Source organism: Acanthochromis polyacanthus, chromosome 9, assembly GCF_021347895.1.
Source record: "Acanthochromis polyacanthus isolate Apoly-LR-REF ecotype Palm Island chromosome 9, KAUST_Apoly_ChrSc, whole genome shotgun sequence".
NCBI lineage: Eukaryota > Metazoa > Chordata > Actinopteri > Pomacentridae > Acanthochromis > Acanthochromis polyacanthus.
In genome coordinates this window covers 35,777,778-35,800,428 of record NC_067121.1, presented here as the reverse complement: position 1 = coordinate 35,800,428, position 22,651 = coordinate 35,777,778, and the positions used below count along the sequence as shown (strand labels likewise).

The window sequence follows — 22,651 nt, the reverse complement described above, 5'->3', positions numbered from 1 at the left end:
AACGTAGTGCGACTCTGTGGGTGTGTGCCATTCTTCTCAAGTCTTTAGCTCTCTGACCAGGGTGTGATTTGAAAGAGGTAAATACTGAGTCATCCCTCCTCTCTGCATCTGCTTTGCTCTCCTCTGTCTTCTCCTTGCCTCACCGTCTGACTGCAGGCCACTCCTACATGGACACATTTCCACTTCACTTAAAGTCCCACTGGTCTATTAAACTCTCTCAGTGTTACTCACGCAAAAATCTACTTGAGAGAGGAAAACATATCAGAGAGCATATAGCTGGAAAAAAACAAAGATGCTGGAAAAAGAGGGGGCGGTGGGATCAGCGACAATGACAAGCAGTTAGATCTGGTGAGCCATGTTGGAGGAAACCTGGCAATTGATTCAGTGCCATATGGTTTCCTCTAATATACAAATCATTATCAAGTGCCTTTCACGTAGAAGCTGCTGGCTATGATGCAGCCTGCCAGCCTGTTTGTGTTCCTGCATCTGTCACTCTGTGTCTCTTCTGTATGCTAGAATGCAGTTAGCATCGATCCATACGCTCATTAATCCTGCGCTCATACCACCGGTCTATCGTATTATCGGCACCTAAACAGCAAATCATAATCTGTCAGATCGCAGCTGTAACCTGTTTAAAACACTTTAGTGCTCGAGGGCTTTTACACGCGAAGGAACGCTTTCTTTTGTGTGTGAAAATGGAGAGAAATTAAACAAATGGCTTCATTGACCATCTGAGACTGCTCACACATTTTTAAAATGAGAAACGAAACAAAACAGCAAAAAAAAAAAAAACAGAAATGAGAAATTAGCTTCCAAATTGCAGTGTTTATCATCATGCCAGTTTGTCAGCTGACAGACTCATAAATCCACACCAAGTGATTGTTTTTAACCCTCCTGTCGTCCTCATTTACGGGCACCAAAAAATATTGTTTCCTTGTCTGAAAAAAATCCAAAAATTCAGCCAAAAAATTCCCCAGATTTCTGAAAATTTGCAAAACCTTGAGGAAGATAATTCCAACAAGTCCTCTGAAGATTCCCTTGAAAGTTTTATTTTAAAAAAAATCCCCCAAATTTGGCAAGAAAATTATTGTAAATATTTTCAAAAAATGAGTAAAAATCTTCCAAAAAATCCTAAAAATATCTGAAGTAATTACACATATATCAGTAAAACTTCTACTATTTTCTTTAAGAACATTCACACAAAAAAATCTTTTTCAAACTTTAAACTTTAAACTTCAAACTTTAAAACGGGTCAATTTTGACCCGTAGGACGACAAGAGGGTTAAATGTGGAGGGGCTACAGGAGATCTGTTGAAATATTTTCTAATTGGTTTAAATTATGCATTAGGCAGCAGTATGTAGATGTACTGCAGCCGTAAGGATGAAAATGTTAGTTCTGACTGAAATACCTTAACAAGATAATTAAATTTGGTCCACAGAGGATGAACCTCATCAACTTTGTGATCCAGTTTTACTTGAGTTCCATCATCAGGTTTACATTCTTAACTGTTTATCTCTTGCTGGGCATTCATTCACACAGCACTGTACACCAACAGTATGTATTTTGGCTGCATGTCCTCCAAGAAACCTGTATTATTTAGCTCAAAAATAAGCTTATAAGCCCATTAAATGCTAAAATATCCCCTCATATTTAATTTCAGGTGCATTTAACTTTGCTTTTAATCAAGGATCTGCCTACATTAGACTTTAGGGCAAAACAAATCCACTGACAGTGCATTTCTTATGAACTGCTTTTGCAAATTTACACAAATTAAAGTTGCCACCTCCCTGTGAGACACCAACTAGTCGAGCTGCAGTTTCGATGCATGTCTGTCGAGGCCATAGACTATTATACAGCCTATGGTCGAGGCGCGTATAATATATGTAGTGAAAACTTTAAAGTGTGTCCTTGTACGTGTTCACAGGCTTCTGATAAAGCTCTAATGGTAAAGTTTGAGCACGAGTGAAAAAACACAGAAATGGGAAATTGTTCAAACATTAAATTTTGAAGCAGCAACCCAAATGTGAACAATTAAAAATTAAACTGAGAGAAATTATCCATTTGTGAAATAGCAGAAAAAAGTGGACAATGAAAGTTTCAAGGCCGTTTTTCATTCGATTCATTTTGACGTCGGAAATTAAAAACGTTACCACACAGCCTCTGTCATATTAATGTGAGAGCTGCAGCAGCACAAAGGAGAAAATTACAAATGCACATTGTTACCAGCACTGTCATCACTTAATCAGTCAGTGTTAGGTTCCTGAGGAAACTCTGTCTGTCTATGACACTGATTGTAAAACGGATGTATGCACGGCGACAACAGGGCTGCAAACAAACGTTTATCCCACCCATCGTTATTTGAATAAGTCACACTAATAGCTAGTGCATGGAGAGCAAAACACATGTGGCTGAAGTGTAACTTTACTGAAGCTCCCTTTTGAATGAAAACAAAAAATGACTGGAACCTGGTAGAAGACAAGCAGCGGCATTGTTAGTTAATAAGCTTTACCCATAGGCTCTTTACTTTATACTAGCTTGCATTGTTTATCCTGCTCAAACCCAAATCCAACACCAATGAAACTGACTTTTAATTCCATCCAATTAAATCGCAGTTTCCCTAAGCTGCATTCTTATCTTATATCTTCATTGGATTCCTCACAGGGAATGAAAATATGACTGTACGTCCAACTACAAACTTCATTTAACACCTTTAACTTAAAGCTTGTGTGTTTTCATAAAGCAAAAAGTCTCTACTGTGTGATAAATCTGATTTATTGGGGGGATAGAAACTGTAAGTAGCAGGGGTGAACATCTGTTCTACTTATGGTGGTAATTAAATTAGGCATCAACAGTTCTGTCATGTCTGAATAAAATGTTTGAAATAATGTCAGACAGACAAAAATCAAACAGCAATGTTGAGTCCACTGTGTTTGAAAAGGGCTTTAGTTCATGTTTCTAGGAGTTGCCTGAGCTGAGGTAACACCAGTGAAACATTTTGATCGATAATCATTGCCCTCTTTGGCTTCACTGGACGTCATTATCGTCAGAACCTCGTCTACAACTAAAGTGTTCGAAGACGGTGAACAACATCAGAAAAAAGTCACCGTCGCCTCAGAAAACACCAAGGCCTTGGAAGGCTCGTTTTCGTCAACCCCCAACTTCACCAAAGCAAGGGCGGAGAACTTTTTTAAGGCGGCACAGCGCCAGCATTTTACCTGACAGCGGACTAATTTGTCAGTGGACGCCGTTGTGTGAAGGTTAAAGCCGACTTGAGCTATGTTGGAGCGCTGTTTGTTTGACTGGACTCTGGTGGTGGAAAGAGTGATGGAGGACGAAAGGGAAGGCAGCAGAGGGGGAGGTGTGGACTCACCTGATCGATTGTTGGGCGAGGTTCGTACGGGAGAGATGGACGGAGTGCGAGAGGAAGAATAAGGTCGCTGTCTGTCTCTCTCTATCGTGGAGGAGGAGCCGACAAAATGGTACTGAGAATAACCGTCCTGAGGGAGACGAGGAGGAGAAAAGATGAGAAATACTTGCCTCGTAACGGCATTATCTGTAATTACTCAGTTTCCAGTTTTTATACGCCCTGAGAACACAGTCTTTACCTTTTTGTAGAGGCTGCGTAGGTCTCTGTATTGCCACATGCTGTTCAGGACTTGAGATGCTGCTTTCACCACTTTAGGACTATGTCTAGGAATTCAGCAGAGAGAAAAACACACAGTGTAAAGCTTGACTGTCGTTTGCTTTGCTTTATGCATATAGATGCTCTGAAAACATCACTGACAGAATAAGAAGAATCGGCCACAAAGCGGAGACGATAAACCAGCGTGTAAAGCTTCCAAAGACAACCAGAGACGCACAATGGAAATGTCATCTCTGTCTGCTCAATGTGTCTCTTAAATTGTTCCGAGACCAAAGTGCATAATTGTTTTTCTGATTGATTGATTGGCCAATATTTCAATCTGCTTCCTCCAGGGTTTGACTCAGCTGACTAATGGCTGGGGCTTTAATTGGCTCACATGGCCTTATCAGTGCCAAGGAAATGAAACTTTATTTCTTCCAGACATTTTTGGTAAATGTTTTTGTTTTTGATTGGTGACAGCGAACCGAGGCCTTTGCAGTGATGCAAAGCAGAGGACCTGTGCAAAACGATTCTTAAAGAACAAGAAAATCGAGGATTTATAACTAGAGTTTCTCTACAAATAAATCTAATGACAAACTGATGACTAATTAATCTCAGCCTATAATTATTCATCGAGGAAAATTAATGCAACATTGAAAAATAGACGTAGAATCCAAAGCCGGCATCTTCTATATTGTTCTACAAAGGCAAAACACAGAAACTACTTAAAACATGAAAAATGAAGACCTGAGCTTGACATCTTTTTCTGTGGAAACACTTCTTAATTTTGCAGAGAAAACAGAACTAAAGACCAGAAAACAATACAACTAAAGCAAGAGAGCTGTGTCAAGTTAATTCTGCCACATTTTTCTTGTGTTTTCTTGTGTCTGAAAAGTGTTTCTTAAAAACAAAAGTTTGGAGGCATTTTATTTGTCGAAATCTTACAGTAGAACAGTTTTTCCTGCACAGTGGCTCAACAATAGGAAAATTATGTCCCCAAAGACAACATTAAATGTACTATAGGGAATATACATACTGTGATTATAAAGTAAAGGTCTGTTTCTGTTCTGGTACTGGTATCTTCAAGCAGTTTACATTGTTTGAAGCAGGAATATTTGTGCTTTCGAACTGTGAAAAGTTTTTTTTTTTTGAAGAGGCACAGTTTTCACTCAGCTCATATTTAACCCAGTGATGGTTAGAGGGTTAGAGTGAGCTGGAGACAGAGTCAAGACTAGATTTAGCTTAAGATGAGATGAGATGAGAGATATGAGATGATAAACTGTATCGATACTTAACCCAGGAAATTCACAAAATAAATGTGTTTCCACTTGGTAAAGATAGTTAAATCTACTTTTTCTCCAGCTACTGTGTGTAAATAAAGAGCATAACTGTACTTCAGGTAGTTATTCAATATAATTAAATAAGGCAGTAGCTAAATCTGATCATGAAATCACAGCAAAGGTGCTACTAAAGCCAACAAGCTTAGAAGATGTCAGTAACTCTCCCTCTGCCACATATACGTGCTTGAAATACATTTCAAATCAATTTATTGTATTGGTTTCACTGTACACAGTAGACAAAAACCCACAAAAACACGGATCCATTTAATTACTACAAGCACAGTAAGATGTGTTAATTTGCAGCCTTGTGTTTCCACTCCATCTCTACAGTCAACAACCCTGATGTAAAAAAAACGGAGGTGTGCAGGTAAACAGCCTGTGCAGAGAGCGCTCTGGGAGCTAACTTCAGTTTGGATCTTATTTTCTGTTGACTGCTCTGACTGGTGACTCACAGCTCCAAAACGAGCACACAGCATCTCTAAACCCTCACTCCCTGCCTCACCCCCGTGTCTCACCCACCGCATCCATATTCTAGTCTTTTTCTTTTCCAGCCCGCCGGACTGATGAATTTGTCTACATCCCCCCTCTTGACCTGCTTAAACAATCAGCCTCTTTATCTTCGTGCTTATGCGCACCCTGCTCCACCTGTTTGTTCCATGCTTCGCTAATGAACAAATAACCGACTGCATCCGAACAGCAGGCTGCCTGATCAGCGTTGATATGCTGAGGTGGACGTTCCACAATCAACATTTGGAGACGAGCGTATTTAAATGCACATTAGTTCCAGTCCAGCTGTACGCTCTGTGATGTGATGCTGAGGTGCAGAGGTGCAGCGTGATACGATATCTTTCACAGCGGAGAGTTCTGCATTCGTTTAACGAGTTTAAATTTCAAGCGACTAAATCCTGTTTATGATTCTGGACCATTTCTGAGTTTTGTTTTTGATTACAATGCACCTGTGCTTCTTACTCATGGGTACCATAGTCACATTTCCCATATTGATTTTTCCACAGAACATTTTCTACTGCCGTTTAAATATGATTTTAGGAGCTTTTCTGAAAGTAAAAAAGTGATGACGCATGCTTGCAACATCGCCCCATGATGCTGGACTTTATAATCCCCGAAGGGTGAATTGTTGCGCAGCCAGCAGTAAATAAAATCATCTTCAACAAACAATTTGAACAAAGAAACACAGAATTGCATCACGTTATTCAAAAGGCCAGCAGTACGAGGGACAAACAGGCTCTTAAATCTATTGGTCCTGCATCTTGGCAGATTATATCTGCGACCAGATGGGAGCAATCTGAACTCACTGAACAGGAGGTGACGAGGGGTCAGCGAGGATTGACTGGGGCTTCTCTGTGGCTCTGACTTTGTGCAGATGGAAGAGGTCATTTAGATTTGTGACGGCAGTTTGGCTGCACGTTATAACACTTACTTCTCACCTCTTACTGCCTTTCAAGGTAAGTTGTCCAACCCAGCAAATGAAAGAGAAGGTTAGAATCGTCTCGACAAAATGAGAATAAAAGAATAAAACACTGAAGTGGTGTCGAGACGTCTGAGCTTCAGATAACGCAACCACTGATGAACCTTTGCAGAAGTTACTGTAGTATTTGGTTTAAATATTGTCCCAAGATACTTAAACTGTTAAACAACCCGGCCTTGAATCATAGCAGGAAGTAGGGATCCAGCAGTATGGGTTTGTTAGGGCCGATACCTATGCTGATTATTGGTATTCAAGACAGATTTGGAATCAGTATACAATGAAGGTAATGTTTCAACAACACGTCATTGCAGAGAAGCTGTCATTCATAACTGGGCTTCTTCATTAAAAACTGAAAATGTAAAAAAGAAATAGGAGTCATTAAATTTAGACACTCTTCTCTGTTTATGTTGAATCGACTGAGACTGATCAGTTTGTCTCCTGCAGTTATGTCTGCTGTTCTTCAATATTTTCTTAATCTTTCAGTGTTCTATCACTTTTGTTGTCCAATAAAGTCCATAACTATTGCTTGCAAGACTATGTTTCATGGCTGCCTTCTAACTTAGCTGCTAGCCTTTAGCATCATCTTAGCCACTGTGAGAGAAGCTAATTTCAGTTTCTGCTTGAGAGACATTTCTGAGACCACAGAGTGATGACAGACAGAGAGCGGAGGCTCTATCCAACCTCAGTGATACAGCCTCCTAATACAAAGAAACCGAAACACATCACTCCAGTTTTAGCCTCACTCCACTGGCTTCCTGTCTACTTCAGAATTGTTTTTAAGATTTCTTTGCTTGTTTTCAAGGTGTTAAATGGGTTGGCACTTCTTATTTATCTGAGCTTTTACATGTTCATGATCCAAGTTCATCACTGAGGTTGACCAATCAGAGGATCCTTAAAATTCCTAGATCCAGACTCAGAAACTCAGAGGTGACCGAGCCTTTTCTGTGGCTGTACGCAGTCTGTTAGATCGCTCACCTGTTCAAACTAGAACCGCTTGGTCTCTTGATACCTTCAAGTGCTTACTGAAGACACATAGGTACTCTTTGGCTTTCAATTGTAGCTGAGCGCCGACATCTTGATATATGGCATTGTTTATCTTGCTCTGTATAGTTCCTCAAAGGTTTTGTCTTGTTTTCTATTTTGAACTGTAAAGCTGTTTTTTGAATGTGCTATGTAAATACAGTTGACTTGAAGTAGCATAGATAGATAGATAGAAAGATAGATAGATAGATACTCTGTTAATCCCAAGGGAAAATCATTTAATTTATCAATAACTGGTCAATAAAAAGAGATACCAACAACTGGGAAAATGTCAAATATCAGTCAGGATAATCAACCAATCTGTCTATCGCTAGCAGAAAGAATGCCCTTATAAAGTCATTTCTTTTGTCCAAGAAGGACTGTTTGGACCAATCAGTAAATTCGTCCACGACTGGAGCATGGTTATTCTCATCTTTACCGAGCAGAGACAACATGATGGAATCCTTCATGAACTCCATGATTTGTTTGCCCTCATAACGACACTGACACTGACATTTATTTATACGACAGATAAAAGTGGTGAAAAGATACACGTCTCTGGAGAACCGGTGGAAGATAAAAGGGAAGCAGAAGAAAAGCTTCTGACTTTCACCTTTTGAGAAACTTTCAACCTGCGTCTACCTCCTCTTCCTCTTTGTTTACCCCCTCCTCCGACCTGACAACATCTCCCCATTCGGCTTACTTGTCTCCCTTGCTGCGGGCGATGCCGATGAGCTTCTCGATGCCGCCGGCGTCCCTCAGGGCTTTGGTGTTCTCCATGTTCTTGGTGATGACCTCATGCAGCGCGCAGCAGATAGCCGTGATGGTGTCGTCCGACATGGTCTTCCCCACCAGCCCGCTGCTGTTGGCGCCTCCCCCGCCTCCGCCTCCCCCGCCGCCGCTGCTGTTGTTGTTGTTGCTGCCTCCGGGCAAACGGTGCACCAGGTCCCTCATGGCGTATTTACCTGTGGGCATCGTGGGTGAGCGTGATGTGGAACGTGGAGGTAGGGTGGAAAAATGTAGATGGAGTGTGGAAAGGAGAAAGCAAGAGGAAACAACAATTTGAGCATTTGATGTGATAATTAGACTGTATTTTGAGGTAGGTACAACTTTACATACTTCTGGATACAATCTAAAAGTCTTTTTTTTACAGACCAGCTTTGTCATGAAACGCAACCATACCCGCCAATTCTCATGCTATTTCTTTACTAAGTGTTTCTTTGCCTTAATTTGTTCCTGGATTCAAAGTTACTGGGTTGAGAACTCAGATGTGTTAAGAGGGTCTGGGGTGTCTGAAAGTACAGATCAGTTTCTGTTGCTGCCAATTTATTTAAATGGGGAATATCTTTGTAGAAATGTGTCTATATTGATTTGTAGTTTGGTGTGTGGAAATTTAAGTGCACTAAGTTCTTTAGGTCTCCCTCAACTCAGATAATTTGCGACTTTCCAACTTGTTTGGAAGCCAATCATGGATTCCCATGATATTGAAACTTCCGGTGCACATTCACAGACTTTAAAATGATCAACAGCGGAAGACACAATGTAATCAAAAGTTAAACTTTTCAGAGAAATTGTTTAAAAATATTCATAGATTCTGCATATTTAATCTTTGGAACAAAGAGTAATTAAGAAAAACACAAAGGAAGTTTTAGCTTTAACTAAGTAAAACCATGTCTTACACTGCTTATTATTCCAAGCTGGACATCTTTACATCGATTTTCACATATATCTGGAGGGGATCTTTCGAATTCCAGATAACTTGCAGCAGAATGTGGCAAAGATAGTTCTTTTTAATGAATATTTTCTACCAGCTTCACTCATTAGTAGAAGAAGTTAGCAGTATGTGCTTCTGAAGTTGAAATATAGGTTTAATAGGATGTAGAACTTTATATCACACATTTGACTTTACTGTGATCCTGGTTAATACTAAGACACAGATGTTGAAACAGCTGTAAGCTTGACAAAAAACCCCACACACATATTTCAATTCCAAATACCTAAATACCCACATCTATTTTTATCCCTTTAAATTTACATATTTATCATACTCGCTAATTGATTTTGATGAGGACTATAAAGCTTGCGGCCCAATGGGCCAAATTTACTGCCTTTGGCACACATCAAAGCCAACTTTTGATGCAACATTTGTTCTTTTTTATAATTAATCTCACCAAGGAGAGATTTAATAAGATCTAAATTTATAAAACATCACTTTCTCACAGATTAAAAAAAGGCCTTTGAAAGCTAAAGCTGACTACTTGGGAGGTGGAAAAACACCCTGGCTGGATAGCTGCCAGACACTGATGGAGACATGGCCACGTGATCTCACACTCTGACTACATTTCCCATGACACCTCGGTGCTGCTGTCAGGAAATCTTGTCTGGTTTGCCCTCTGCCCCTCTTTCTGATTGGGTCATTGCCCCGGAGAGCCGGTGGAGGCATCACGACTCACTGACAGGTTGTATCCACCATATATGTGTTTTATGTGGTGAAAATCCTGCTGGTTTTATAGAAACACGATAGAGGAAAGTATAAAATGTAAGAATAACACTCTGTTATTATTGGCGTGTTGTTAGTGCGATTGCAGCATAACTGCCCACTTCTTTGACTGTAAATGTCGAACGACTGTGCTGTGAAACACGGATACATCTGACAGAAATGCACAGGAACATTTGAAGAATCCAAACTACTTTCTCATATTGAATACTGTGTTTTTTTTATTTTTACTTTTGCTGTTTTAGCAAGAGAAAAAACACCACCATCTTCACATAATCAGATTAATTCCCATATGAACTGGTTTATTCCACTGAGTGATCAAACAGAGCTGAACACTATAAACTATAAACAGCTTATTCTGATTATTGCTGCACCTTTGCAGTATCTGCAAAATTCACTTTGAATGTATTTTTATTGGACGGAGATATTGAGAGCATGACATCAATGTGCTGCACAGAGAATTGATCCACTGGAAATCTTTTTATATTAATTTATTTTGGTATTTATTTTGGCTCTTTTTGACTGTAATAAATTGAAGAATTTACTGACATTTTATGCATTTTTTTCTACTGTTTTGTTAAGTTCTTGAAAAAATATTGGTGAAATCCCAGGTGGAAAAAAATCCTGAACACATATACACTTAAAAAAAAAACAGGCCAAACTATATATGATTTATAATTGAATAATCTGTATTTTTACAAAAAAAAACAAAACATTTTTTTACAACATTTCACAAAAAAATATTATTTCACACATTTTATATATATTAAGGACTGGAAAAAAATCTACATTTTTTTGCTTCAAAACAGGCCAAAACTATATATAACGTCCATTTGAAAAATCTGCATTTTTACGCTTCACAAAAAATGTTATTTTACAAATGTTATGCATATTAAGGGCAGGAAAAAATATTTTTTTACCTGTTGTTTTACAAATTTTCCCTGTTTAGTTAAGTTACAGATAATAACTAGTAAAATCACAGAAAAAAGTATTTATTTACATTATTGTTAGTATTTTTACAGTTTTTTGTGTATTTATTTTGGCAACCATGCTGGCAGATTGACACTTTTTGTGTTCTTTTCAGAAATATTTTTTCTTTTATCTGTTACTAATTTAGATTTTTTTTGGTCTTTTGCACACAAACACTAATAATTCACATTGCAACAATTATACGAATACTAAATGTAAAGATCTCCATGAAGCATTTTTGGGCTCAGACCTGTCAGTGTCTGCTGCTGCTGACAGCTCGGAAGACTCAGCTACACAATAAAATGTGTCTTGAGCACAATTTCATCATGTTAACACAACACAACTGAGGGCAGGACAATATGTCCTATCAACATATAACTGCATCGCCCCTTGGCAGCGCGATAAATTAAAAAAAAAACTTGACATTCCAGCCTACATACGCTGCACACATGGATGCACAGACAGAGTAAAACATCATACAGTTTAGCTCAAAGCCTCAAGCGTCAGACGGTAAGTGGAAGGAGGCATGTTGTTGTTGCTATGGGGACCAGCGGAAAAGCAGAGTTTATTACAGACATCACTCGGTCTCCGAAGGAAAATTAGCGTCAAACGATCAGTCAGAGCGACACTTTAGTCTGCTTAAAGAAACAAACTACCTCCATATCTGCATAAATACACACAAATGTTATTATAAAGGCATTTAACTTGCTCTTTTTTAAAATTACAGCCAGACTCACAGACTCGCCAACATGGCTACCAGCAGTAATCCTCTACACAAGTGACATTTAAACAGCTCTGTTAGACGTCTACTCGAGCAAGTATCATGCTACGTATTATAACGAGTGAGTAATTCTGCAAGTGGGTCAAGATAGCTGCTCTTGTTTTCAGTGCAATTATCTCTAATTAAGGCAGAATTAAGCGCATTACTCCACTAGTGTCAAGAAAATGACACTCAAAGAAACAGTGTTGATCTGCTTTGAAAATGATATTCTTCCCCACTGGCAGGCTGCTTTGTTTTTCCTTTTCATTTCTTTATATATTGTGTTGTAAAGGTGTCAGCCTCTTTAACACCGTGGGTTCATATGAGTGAACTACTCACCAATGAGCTCCTTGTTCCTGATGTCCAGAGCCATGTTTCTGAGCGCAGTAGCCACGGCACAAACCACCCGGTCGTTGTCTATCCTCAGCAGCTCCACCAGGATGGGGAGACCCTTCTCTTTACGCACTGCAGCTCGGATATAGACGGACCACTGGGAAGGAAGAGGTGGACAGAGATTTGTTACCATTCGTTGCTATATTCTGATTCATTCTCTTAAAAGGCCCAAAATCTCAGTGATTTAAAACAGAAGTCCTTTTTTTTAAAGCTCAGGTAACAAAGGTTGCACAGTCCGTTCAGATGCTTTTATTCTTTTTCAACCATTTTCAAGATTTGATTTCTGTAACGCATTTTACTCTGGTTTCAAAGAGGGAAAAATGCCTAGGCTTAAATGAATCCTTTTCTTTTAACTCGTTCACCAGAAATAACGGCATTGCTCCAGTTCTTGCTGGATTTCATTGGTCCACAGTTAGTCCTAGAAGTGATTTTAAGATTTCGTTGCTTGTTTTAAAAGTATTACATTGAAAAGCACAAACTTGCATTTGTGTTCTTTAACTCTTTCTGACCCTGGGTGTTATTTGAGGTTCAAACTTGCAAAATCCATGTCGTCATCACTGGGAACTTTCTCCTATTATCAGGCCTTCTCTAAATTGTTTTTATTGTGGTTGTTTTACTCCGTTTTTCATCTGTTCCACGATGTTGGCCCGCTTGGTTTGTTATTTTTTCTATCCTTTTAATTTTCTCTAAATTTTCTTCCGTTAAACATGCACAAAACTGAGGTATTTGTCTTTGGACCAAAGGGGAATGATTACACATCCGCAGACAGCATCAGCCATTGCAATTAAAAGACACAGATCAGGTCAGAAATCTGGGTGTAGTCATGGACTCAGACTTGACTTTCCAAAATCAAGTCAGCTTACTATCACCTGAAGAACATTTGCAGGATTAAAGGACTTATGTCTCAGCAGGATTACTGTTACAGTGTCTTTACAGGTCTGACTAAAAAATCCATAAAACAAGTGCAAGATCCAGAACACTGCTGCTAGAGTCCTCACCAAGACTAAAAAAGTCCATCACATCACTCTGGTTTTGAAGTCTTTGCACTGGCTTCTGGTCTCTCAGAGGATAGACTTTCAAATGCTTCTGTTAGCTTATAAAGCTCCGGATGGTTTAGGACCTAAGTCTATCAGTGACCTCCTACCATATGAACCATCCAGATCACTGAGGTCCTCTGGTAGTTTCTATGCTCCACACATCTAGAACAAACTTCCAGAAACCTGCAGGTCTGCTGAGCTCCTTTAAATCACGGTTAAAGACCTATTTATCTACTGCTGCCTTTGATTGACCGTCTTAATACCAGCGCTGCACTGTAACTTTTAAAGAGATTTTATTTCACCTCTTTTTTATTTGAGTTGTAACTTCTTTGTTTTTACGATCATAAAATTTCATATTGATTTTACAGCTTAAATTAAGTTTTATTTCTATGATTTTAATGTATGTTTTTAGTGTCAACTCTTCAAATCATCATTGTTATTTATTTTCTTTGTCATTGTAAAGCACTTTGAATTGCCCTGTGCATGAATTGCACTATAAAAATAAACTTGTCTGGCCTCGCATTTATGCCATATATATGAAAAAAAATGTGTCTTTTGGTGTTTTGTTCATTTTATTGGTTTACTTGTACTTTGATGTCTGCTTTGTGCAACACACTGACACTTTGTTTTAGAACGGTGCTGTGTAAATATAGTTCTTGTCATTACTATGATAATAATAATAATAATAACAACAATGCAGTTCTTTGTCATGGTATATTTTGCAAATCTAGAAATTTACATAACCTGCTCTGTCAGTAGCACTGGAGTAAAAATCAGCAAATCATTGGGATTTATCCTCTGGAAACCATGAACATCTGGACATGTCAGTCTAACTAATAGTTAAAGAAACAAAACAGTGAACCCACTGACCATTGTCGTCATTAAAACTATTTCTGGATCCATTCGTTTGACAGATACTGAGCAACAAAAGTTCATTCTTAAACTTGAACTTCTTGCAAAAGGTCCACATTCGTACAATTTTTCTCTAGTATTTGTTTTTTCTTTAGGTCAGTAATGTCAAAGAAGTGAAGAAATGTGACTCAGATAATGTTAGCAAGTGGATTATTTTGGTGTCATTACCAGCATTTCTAAGTTAACTTAAAATAAATGTAAAAAATATGAATTATATATTAAAAAGGAGCTGTTATTGTCTTTAGATAGCAATGTCATTTTTCAGCAAACTGTTACACTCGAGTAAAGGTCCAGGAGGTGAGGTTTGCTTTTCTTCAGCATGAAAGGAGGAGAATATCTGGGGCGGTGAGGCTTGTTATTTTGCATAATGCTGAGATTTATTATCACTTTCAGAGCACTTTCTGGCACCTACTGGAATTTCACCCCCCCTCTCGCAGATGCCCTTTAGTATCACAATGACACAGCCACTGCACTGAGCTCTAACCTTCCAGCTGCCAGCAGCCAGGTTCTGCAGAGCCCCAGCTGCTCCCTCCAGGGTGTCTGGGTTGGAGCACTCAGACAGCAGTGTGAGGTAGGGCTTGACGATGGTGGGGTGCCACAACATCTGGATGCCTTTCGGGGGCTCCGCCAAGTCTGGAAATGGGCCGACGCCGTCCCACTGCGGAAGATGAGATATAATTCAGGAAAGAAAAGCATTTTGAATTCTGTGTGAGGCGAGGCTTGACAGCGGTGGAGTGCCAGATCGGTCCCCGCAGGCAAAAACAGGAGAGGATAGAGAGAAGATTTACTATTCATAAGTGGCGTATAAATAGGGTGGCATTCATCTGTTTGACCGTTTTGTTTTTCTCTCGCCTCTGTAATTGAAATTTGACATTTACTCACGCAGACACACGTATGGACACATACTGTACATCAATGAGTGTGAAAATGTTGATTCTTGTGTACAGGAGATGACACTGCAATAAATTTCACCAAATAATAACAGCTCATATAGTCTAAATTTACACATAACCCTGCATCCCTCAGTACCACAGACTAGAGCGAGCTGAAATTATAAATATCTGTGTTCCAGATGATTCTGATCAATCCTGAATTAAGTTTTTCAAGCTTTTGTTTTGAAGCTACATCTTTAAAACAAAAGCCTTAAAAACCTTATCTTTAAAGCACGCGTTTTCAGGTGGCATCTAAATAATTATTCATTTGAAGCATTTTCTGGCATATAAAAGATGCTGTTTATAAGTAAGAACAATAAAATATTAAGCTAACCTCTGTTATGCTTGTGCAAGTATGTAAGCCAAGTTTATTTCTTGTAATTATTTATAATACCATCATTAGGCAACTCCACATATTCTACAGAATATAGATCATCAATAAGTGAATTTTTGTCTGAGATATGCAGCTTTGGCACCAAGTTTTAAGCCATGTATCATGTAAGTGCACATTTAAGACCATTTTGAAAATACATTTACTGGTTTGAATCGATTTTCAAGTAAAAAAGTCCAATTTTCTGATTCCAGCTTTTTTTTTTCCATTTCTGTGACAGTAAACTGACTATCTTTGCATTTTGGACTAAATGACATATCATATGCTACTGAGAAACATTTATCACCATTTTCTGACATTAAAAGACTCAACAAACTAATTGAGAATAGAATAAACATAATAATTGACAATGGAAATCATTTTTAGCTGCAGCCCTACTGTTTGTTCTGTACAGTTTGTTTTGTGTACTGTATATAATTCATGTATGCTTCATACTTGTCGCCGTTTTGTAGAAAAGAATATCATCCTCCTATCCTCCTTCCATGTGTAACGACATAATCTGAGGTGGCATCTGTTAGGCTGTGTAGTATTGCCAATAAACTGCACTGACAAAACAAAAAATGTTGTTTTCTGTTGCTTGTCTGTGACTTTATTATTGCACTGCTTCTTCTCTCTCCCATCTCCTCTTGCTTCCTTCCATATTTTTTTAGACAACTATCCTTTCCTCCTGTCCTTTCCTCTCTCTCCTCGTCTCTAATTACCCCACCGTTGATGGAGTTTTGCCCTCTCCAACAAGCTCCCCAATCGCTACTTCATGGTAATCGTCCACAGCTGCACTGGAGTGGAGACAGATAGCTAGAAAGGAACGAGTGGGGGGTTACGCGTTATTGTTTGGAGAGGTTATGATTCGTCCCTTTACAATCTGATCGCAGAGTTAGTTTAAAGATCCCTCATCTCCTCGGTTCTGCCTGGATACACAGAAAGTTCACCGAGGTTCAGCTCAGCAAATAGGAGTTAAAGGCCTGGCTCATCGCTACCACTTTTTAAAAAAATCCTCATTCTCTGCTTTTGCTAGGAATGATAGGGACATAAAAAAAGCAAGCAGGGCTAATGAGCTATTCACCCACCCTGATCCACCGGAAGTGTCGGGATTTCAACCCCGCAGCTCCACTAGAAGTGGCAAAAGAAGTCTTCCACTCATCCCGAATGTGATGCTGATTGCTTATTAGCATGACAAGAGGTTAGAGCCTTCTCCAAGGCAGCCGTTTGGTTTCTGCCAATTTTTCAACTAAAAGAGCTCTCTCTTTTTTTTTTTTAACTAAACGGAGGATAAAACTCTGCCTGATGGCAACAGATGGACAGGCCCAGGAAATCCAGGGAGAGATGCTAGATCAGCTTGGCATTTTTGAGTTTGAGCACAGGTAGGAAGCACGCAGAGTCAACCATGACTTAATCTGTAGGTAAAGCTATAATCTCCTGGTGCTGCTGTGTAATGAGTCTGTAGCATGTGTTGACTATGCTGCAGAGAGCATTAAGAAGCCCATAGATGACACAAACAACTGTGGGCCAATTTCTACAAACACGTAGCCGTGCATCACGTTGATCGCTGCGTCATTCTGCAGACGTGACCCCAAACAGTGCAGGTGAGAGGTGAATGTCAGCAGCCGACGAGGAAAACTGCGGAGGCTCAAACATCATGAATATCAAAGAAAGCTGTAGTGCATTTATAAATATTAATTTGAGACGGGAGATAGTGTGAACCAGGGATGAACTTAGCAAATGTTTCTGAACTGAAAACAACAACACAGAGCTCTGAGATGCTCGATCCTGCATTTGTACCAGGAAACCATGAAAAGACAGAATGATAAGGAGGGTCTGAACACGTATAAATGCTTTCCATGTTGTGTGATGATTCATGCAGTAGAAGCTGATTTTTAGGTCTGGTGTGGGCTAATGTCAGGGAATACCAATCAACTGGATCCCAGCATTAAACAAACCATGACAAAATCCTCATACATTATGCTCTTGGTGAATAAATGAAGAGTTTTATGTGGTCATTAAAATTCCATAATGTTGCTGCGAAATGAAAGGGGAGGCAAGAAAAGCAGGGCAGAGGAAGAGATAAAGAAGCAGTGGGAGACGAAGATTTTAAGATGAGTCAACAGTCGAATGGCAAATTAAAAGCCACCAGGACACCACAGTGCCCAGAGATATAAAAACCTAATCTGTTACAGGCCTTTGATGGAAGTGTCCACTTTGACCAGATAACGGATGTTAATTTTAGCATTGGATTTGGTCCGTGACATTATCCAGCTTTTATCATTTGTTTTTATTGTTGTACTTATGGTCTAGTCTGTTAACATTTTGTCTCTTTTTGTCACATATTATTCATTTTTTGCCTTCTAACCATTCTAATTTGAGTTTTGAACTGAATTTCCATATAACTGTAAAGTGAATTTGAAGTAAATCGTTGACATTAACTGCTTTGTAGTGAATAAACTTAATGTTGTCAGAAGGTGGAGGGATAGGCCACGTACGATAAAACAAAATCAATTGTTTTCCAACTGCTACAAAAAACCTTGAAAAAGAAACAAACTCTGCCCATCAGCAAGAGAAAAATGAAGTTGTTTTGTTTTCAGTGTTGAATGCTGTAACTATTCTTTCATGTCAGCTGCTATTGGTCATGTTTCATGCTGTCGGAAAGATAACATTTTGCTGTTTCCATGCATCTTTAACAATGCAATACTTCAAAATTTGCAAAAAAAAAAAAAAAAAGCTTCACGCAAAGTCAGATATTGTGCCCTCTCTGATATTCTCTCCCCCTAAACCTCACCGTAGCTCGTCGAGGCAGACAACTGCCATCCCAAAGCCTGGTTCTGCTGGAGGTTTCTAAAGAAGAGTTTTCTTCTCCCCACTGTCCAAAGCTCTCTTAAAAGGAACTGATTAGATTTGTTGGATTTCTCTCTATAATGTAACATATCTAAGGCCATCATCCTACTATGGGAAGTAGATAACATATGCCATGAATTGTTGCTATTGGATTGGAATGAAACTTGTCAAGCATCCAGGCATGCATGGGTTTGATTGGGTAATATTCTAGCATGCACTGTAAAATGTCTGTTCAGCTGTACTTGAAATAAAAGTACTGTTTCTCTCTAACCAGTGTCATTAATATTACTTGTTAACTCGGATAAACTTAATTTAATTGTGTGCTTCCAACTGAATTATTTATTTAAGTTGGTCCAACAACTCTCTTATTTTCAGTGTAAACTGGACTACAGTTAATTTGCTGAGAGATGTATTTCCCTGCATCACCAGGTGGGAATCCTGCATCAAACATGTTCACTCTCTTCCTGTTCCTTCTTCAGCTTTTCAGTCTGCACACGTAAATGGGAGTTTGGTTGCATTCACACTGAATACAGAAAAACTTTTCACTTTTGCAGTCCAGTTTTTCTTCACTGCAACACTTAATCCACAAACATTCGCTGGGTGCAGCGAGCTAGCAGCGTCAGCCGACAGCATACCAATGCATGAGTGTGTTACAGACTGAAAAGTTAGCAACAAGTTGTTTTTATTCCACCAGACTCTCACTGTTTTCCCTGCTGCCTCTGTTTGTTTGTGAAGTAGGGTCATTGAGGTTGGAATGCAAAGTTTTCAGTCACATTGAACATTTTCAGCTTGTCTGTCTTCAGATGAATTTATAATGCCCAAACCAAACCTGCATCCACTTTTCTTTGCTTTTCCCTTTCGCAGCTTGTTTTTATTAGCACCTTAAGCATTGTAGAACACATCAACTTTTTGAGTTTTGGAATAAAGGTCTTGGTCCATGAATATGTCTGAAGGAACTCGGGGGATATTTATGAATAAATAAATATTTCTGTGCAGGCAAATGGAGCAGAGCAGCCTCCAGCTCCGACCAAACACACTCCATTAGCTGCAAGGACCTTCATCAGAACACTGTGCGGAGATAATAGCAAGAGAGAAATCCACCATTATACTTTTATGCACCATAATGACCTACCATGTTGGTAATTATAGGGATCTGAAGTACTTTATGGATGCTGTGCCGAAGCAAGAAACCCAGTGAACTTTTCGTATCAGCTGTGGAAAGGCCTCTTCTGTTTTCTCACCTGGTCGTGCCCCTTCTTTTTCTTCTTCTTCTTGCCCCAACATCCAGAGCTCTCTGCATCCTTCCCGCCGGTGTCACAAAGCAAACCGTCCAACTCCTCCGACCCCCCCTGCTGGCTGTGAGACGTCTCTGCAGCCAGACGGTACGACAAGTTCCTCAGGATGCACACACAGTTCTCTACAGTCTGCAGAAGGAAGAAAGAAAGTAAGGAAAAGCAGATGGGAACCAGAAAACCATACGCAATCGTACTGTGGACGCAGTCTATGCACACAGACACCAACTGCATATACGGTGAATAAACACCGACACAGTCACACACACACAAATGCAGTGTGCATAATGCAGACAGACACACTAATCCTATTGTTGTGAGTGGCTATGCAGTCAACAGTCACAGACTTTGATCTTGTGAAGGATTTTTGCGGATTAAAAACTTCACATCTTCTGGTGAAGAGCGCAACACAACCGCACACACACTAACACACACTGGCGACGCAGCGAGACACTCACGCCCATCAAACACACAACACACATGGATGCTCAGAGGCACATAAAAGCGCAGACACACTCTCGCGCGTGATGTTTCTGTGTCACTGGCCATCTGGGTTGAGTAATATATGGTACACTGTAAAAAATGACAAGACTGGAAAGACGAGGACTTGTTTTGGGATATTCACTCGTTAGCTTTAATCATTATTTACTTTAAATGTTATATATTTTTGACAGTAGTGTAATATAAACTGCAGTCTGTTTCAAGATATCCCTTGAATAAATATGTAGGCATGTAAATATTTTACATAGGTAAGAAATTCTGCCTTCAAATATCCATGAAAAAAGCTTGACATTGTGCACACACATCTATCTATCTATCTATCTATCTATCTATCTATCTATCTATCTATCTATCTATCTATCTATCTATCTATCTATCTATCTTTTCTAAAAACACTGTTTACCAAGCGTTTACATTTTTACAGTGTTCTCTGGTCTCTCAGCTTCAGGCATTACCATTCAAACCACAGGCAAACTAATTAATATGCATATACAGAGTGTACATACAGTCTGTGAGGAAGCAGATTAAACACATTTGCATACAACATGTGCAAATGTATGTGAATTATAAATTCCAAACAAAAATAACCACCTATATTTGAGCTCTTTGACACTGATGCAAACATAAACATGGGCACACACACACAGCACTGCACGATCTGCCATCACCGTGTGCAGGTGTGTGTTCTTTCACCGGGTGATTGTGTGCGTGCCGTAAGAATCTGCAGGTCTTCCAGTTAGCTGTAAGTTCGTGTGATCTCGTGGTACCTTGCTGTCAATCTCGCTGCTCCCCAGAGCGGTCTGGATGACGTAGAGCAGAGCGTCCGTCAGGCCCTCACACTCCCTCATCCTCCTCCGAGCTTCCTCGCCTGCAGAACTCACGTTTCTGGAAGACGCAAACAGAACACGGATTTAGATCACTGCGCACGCCGAATCGTCCAGGAGTTTTCCACCCCGAGTTTCCCACACATGAGCACACCGAATATGTGCTGCTGCATGCGTTTGGCAGCCTGTGTGACGGAGAGGAGAGAGGCTGAGCCTAATATCCATTAAATGTCAGACTATTAAAGGTGGCCAGGAGATGCTCATGCCCTCGGTGTCACAGAGGAAGCTGCCAGAACTCCATTTGTTTTCCCAGGCAATGAGTAATAAATGAGGGATTTAAAGGCTCTGGGTGTGGCGTTATATACCTGCAGCGTGACACATTTAGTGCATTTTATGATATAAATAAACAGCAAATGCGGTATTATACATCGCCATTATGAATTTACTTATGTAAACTGCGCTAATGTCTAAATACTCCATTGGCCCTAAATGGGCTTTTTTATTATTATGAGGGTTATTATTTCTTATGTTGATAGGCACTTACACTTATTGCTGGCTTCACTGCTGCTTCTTTTTTATTACAGCTTGAGGACTGTGTCAAGTTTAAGAAAAAGCTGAATGAAGGAGAAGTACAGCCTAAAAATACACTTCTCATTTGCATATTGCAGTTAAACATCACAACTAAAACTGTCCTATTAATCCTCAGACATTAGGACTACTGTAATCAAAAGTTTGACGTTTTCTCCCGGTCTTTAAATGACATTTTACATTCTGTTACATTTAAATCTCTCTGCTACATGGTTTCACTGCAACAGAAGCCTGGCTGTAGTTATTCAGATACGTCTGATGTTGTAGCTACTAATGGTGCTTTTTCCTGGTTTTTCATCTTCCTACATACTTAACTAGCTACCTCTCTGCATGAATCAAAGCAACGGGAAAATGGGCCCAATAATGAAATCAAGTATGGATGACATCAGTAAAGATAAAAGGGCCATTACAAGCCATTTCAATGAAATAAGAAAGCATCTACTGTGGAAATTCTGTAGTAACTAACCACAAGAGTTAAACAGTGACTCAACATTAAAGCAGCAGTAGCAGCAGCAATTTCAAAATTACACAGTTGAAGGTATTCCATGTAAAAGTCCCTTCCAGACTTATAACGGCTTAAATGTAGCTCTACATTGTCGCTCATGGTAAAATGTGCAGATTCTTCAAGTATCTGCTTTTCTCTCCACCCATTCCACCCCAGTCACCGCATCTCAAGCACACCAGCTCACCTAAAACTCCGCTCAAATACTTTAAAACTAATCTGCAATACATAACGGCCAGTTCAGTATAACTCAGACATACTCTACCATTCAAAAGTTTGGGGTCACCCAGGCAATTTCATGTTTTGCATGAAAACTCACACTTTTCTAATCACCAATGAGCCTTTCAGCACCATTAGCTAACACAATGTAGCATTAGAACACAGGAGTGATGGTTGCTGGAAATGTTGCTCTGTACCCCTATGGAGATATTCCATTAAAAATCAGCCATTTCCAGCTAGAATAGTCATTTACCACATTAACAGGACTAGACCCAGATCTAGATCCAGTCTAGACTGGATTTCTGATGAATTTAATGTTATCTTCATTGAAAAAAATGCTTTTCTTTCAAAAATAAGGACATTTCTAAGTGCTAGCAACTAACTAGTGAAAAAACTGACAGATTTAGTAGCTAAACATTCAGACATATTATTCAGGAGTTTCCACAGCCATATAGCGCTAAAAGCAGAGCAAATTCTGTGCTTCAAAAACTTGATTCCAAATGAACAAATGCTCATGTTGATCTGTGGATGTGTTA

At 39.4% G+C, this 22,651-nt stretch overlaps 1 protein-coding gene across 1 annotated transcript in view; it reads right to left on the bottom strand.

Annotated features, from left to right (window-relative positions):
- The window catches only part of ctnnd2b (catenin (cadherin-associated protein), delta 2b), a 221,356-nt gene that overhangs the window by 4,898 nt on the left and 193,807 nt on the right, over positions 1 to 22,651 (bottom strand). The window contains 7 exon segments of the mRNA XM_022191678.2: positions 3,372 to 3,498; positions 3,607 to 3,691; positions 8,173 to 8,434; positions 12,035 to 12,185; positions 14,522 to 14,695; positions 19,431 to 19,613; positions 20,750 to 20,867. Of these exon segments, the coding sequence (XP_022047370.2) occupies positions 3,372 to 3,498; positions 3,607 to 3,691; positions 8,173 to 8,434; positions 12,035 to 12,185; positions 14,522 to 14,695; positions 19,431 to 19,613; positions 20,750 to 20,867 (1,100 nt within the window).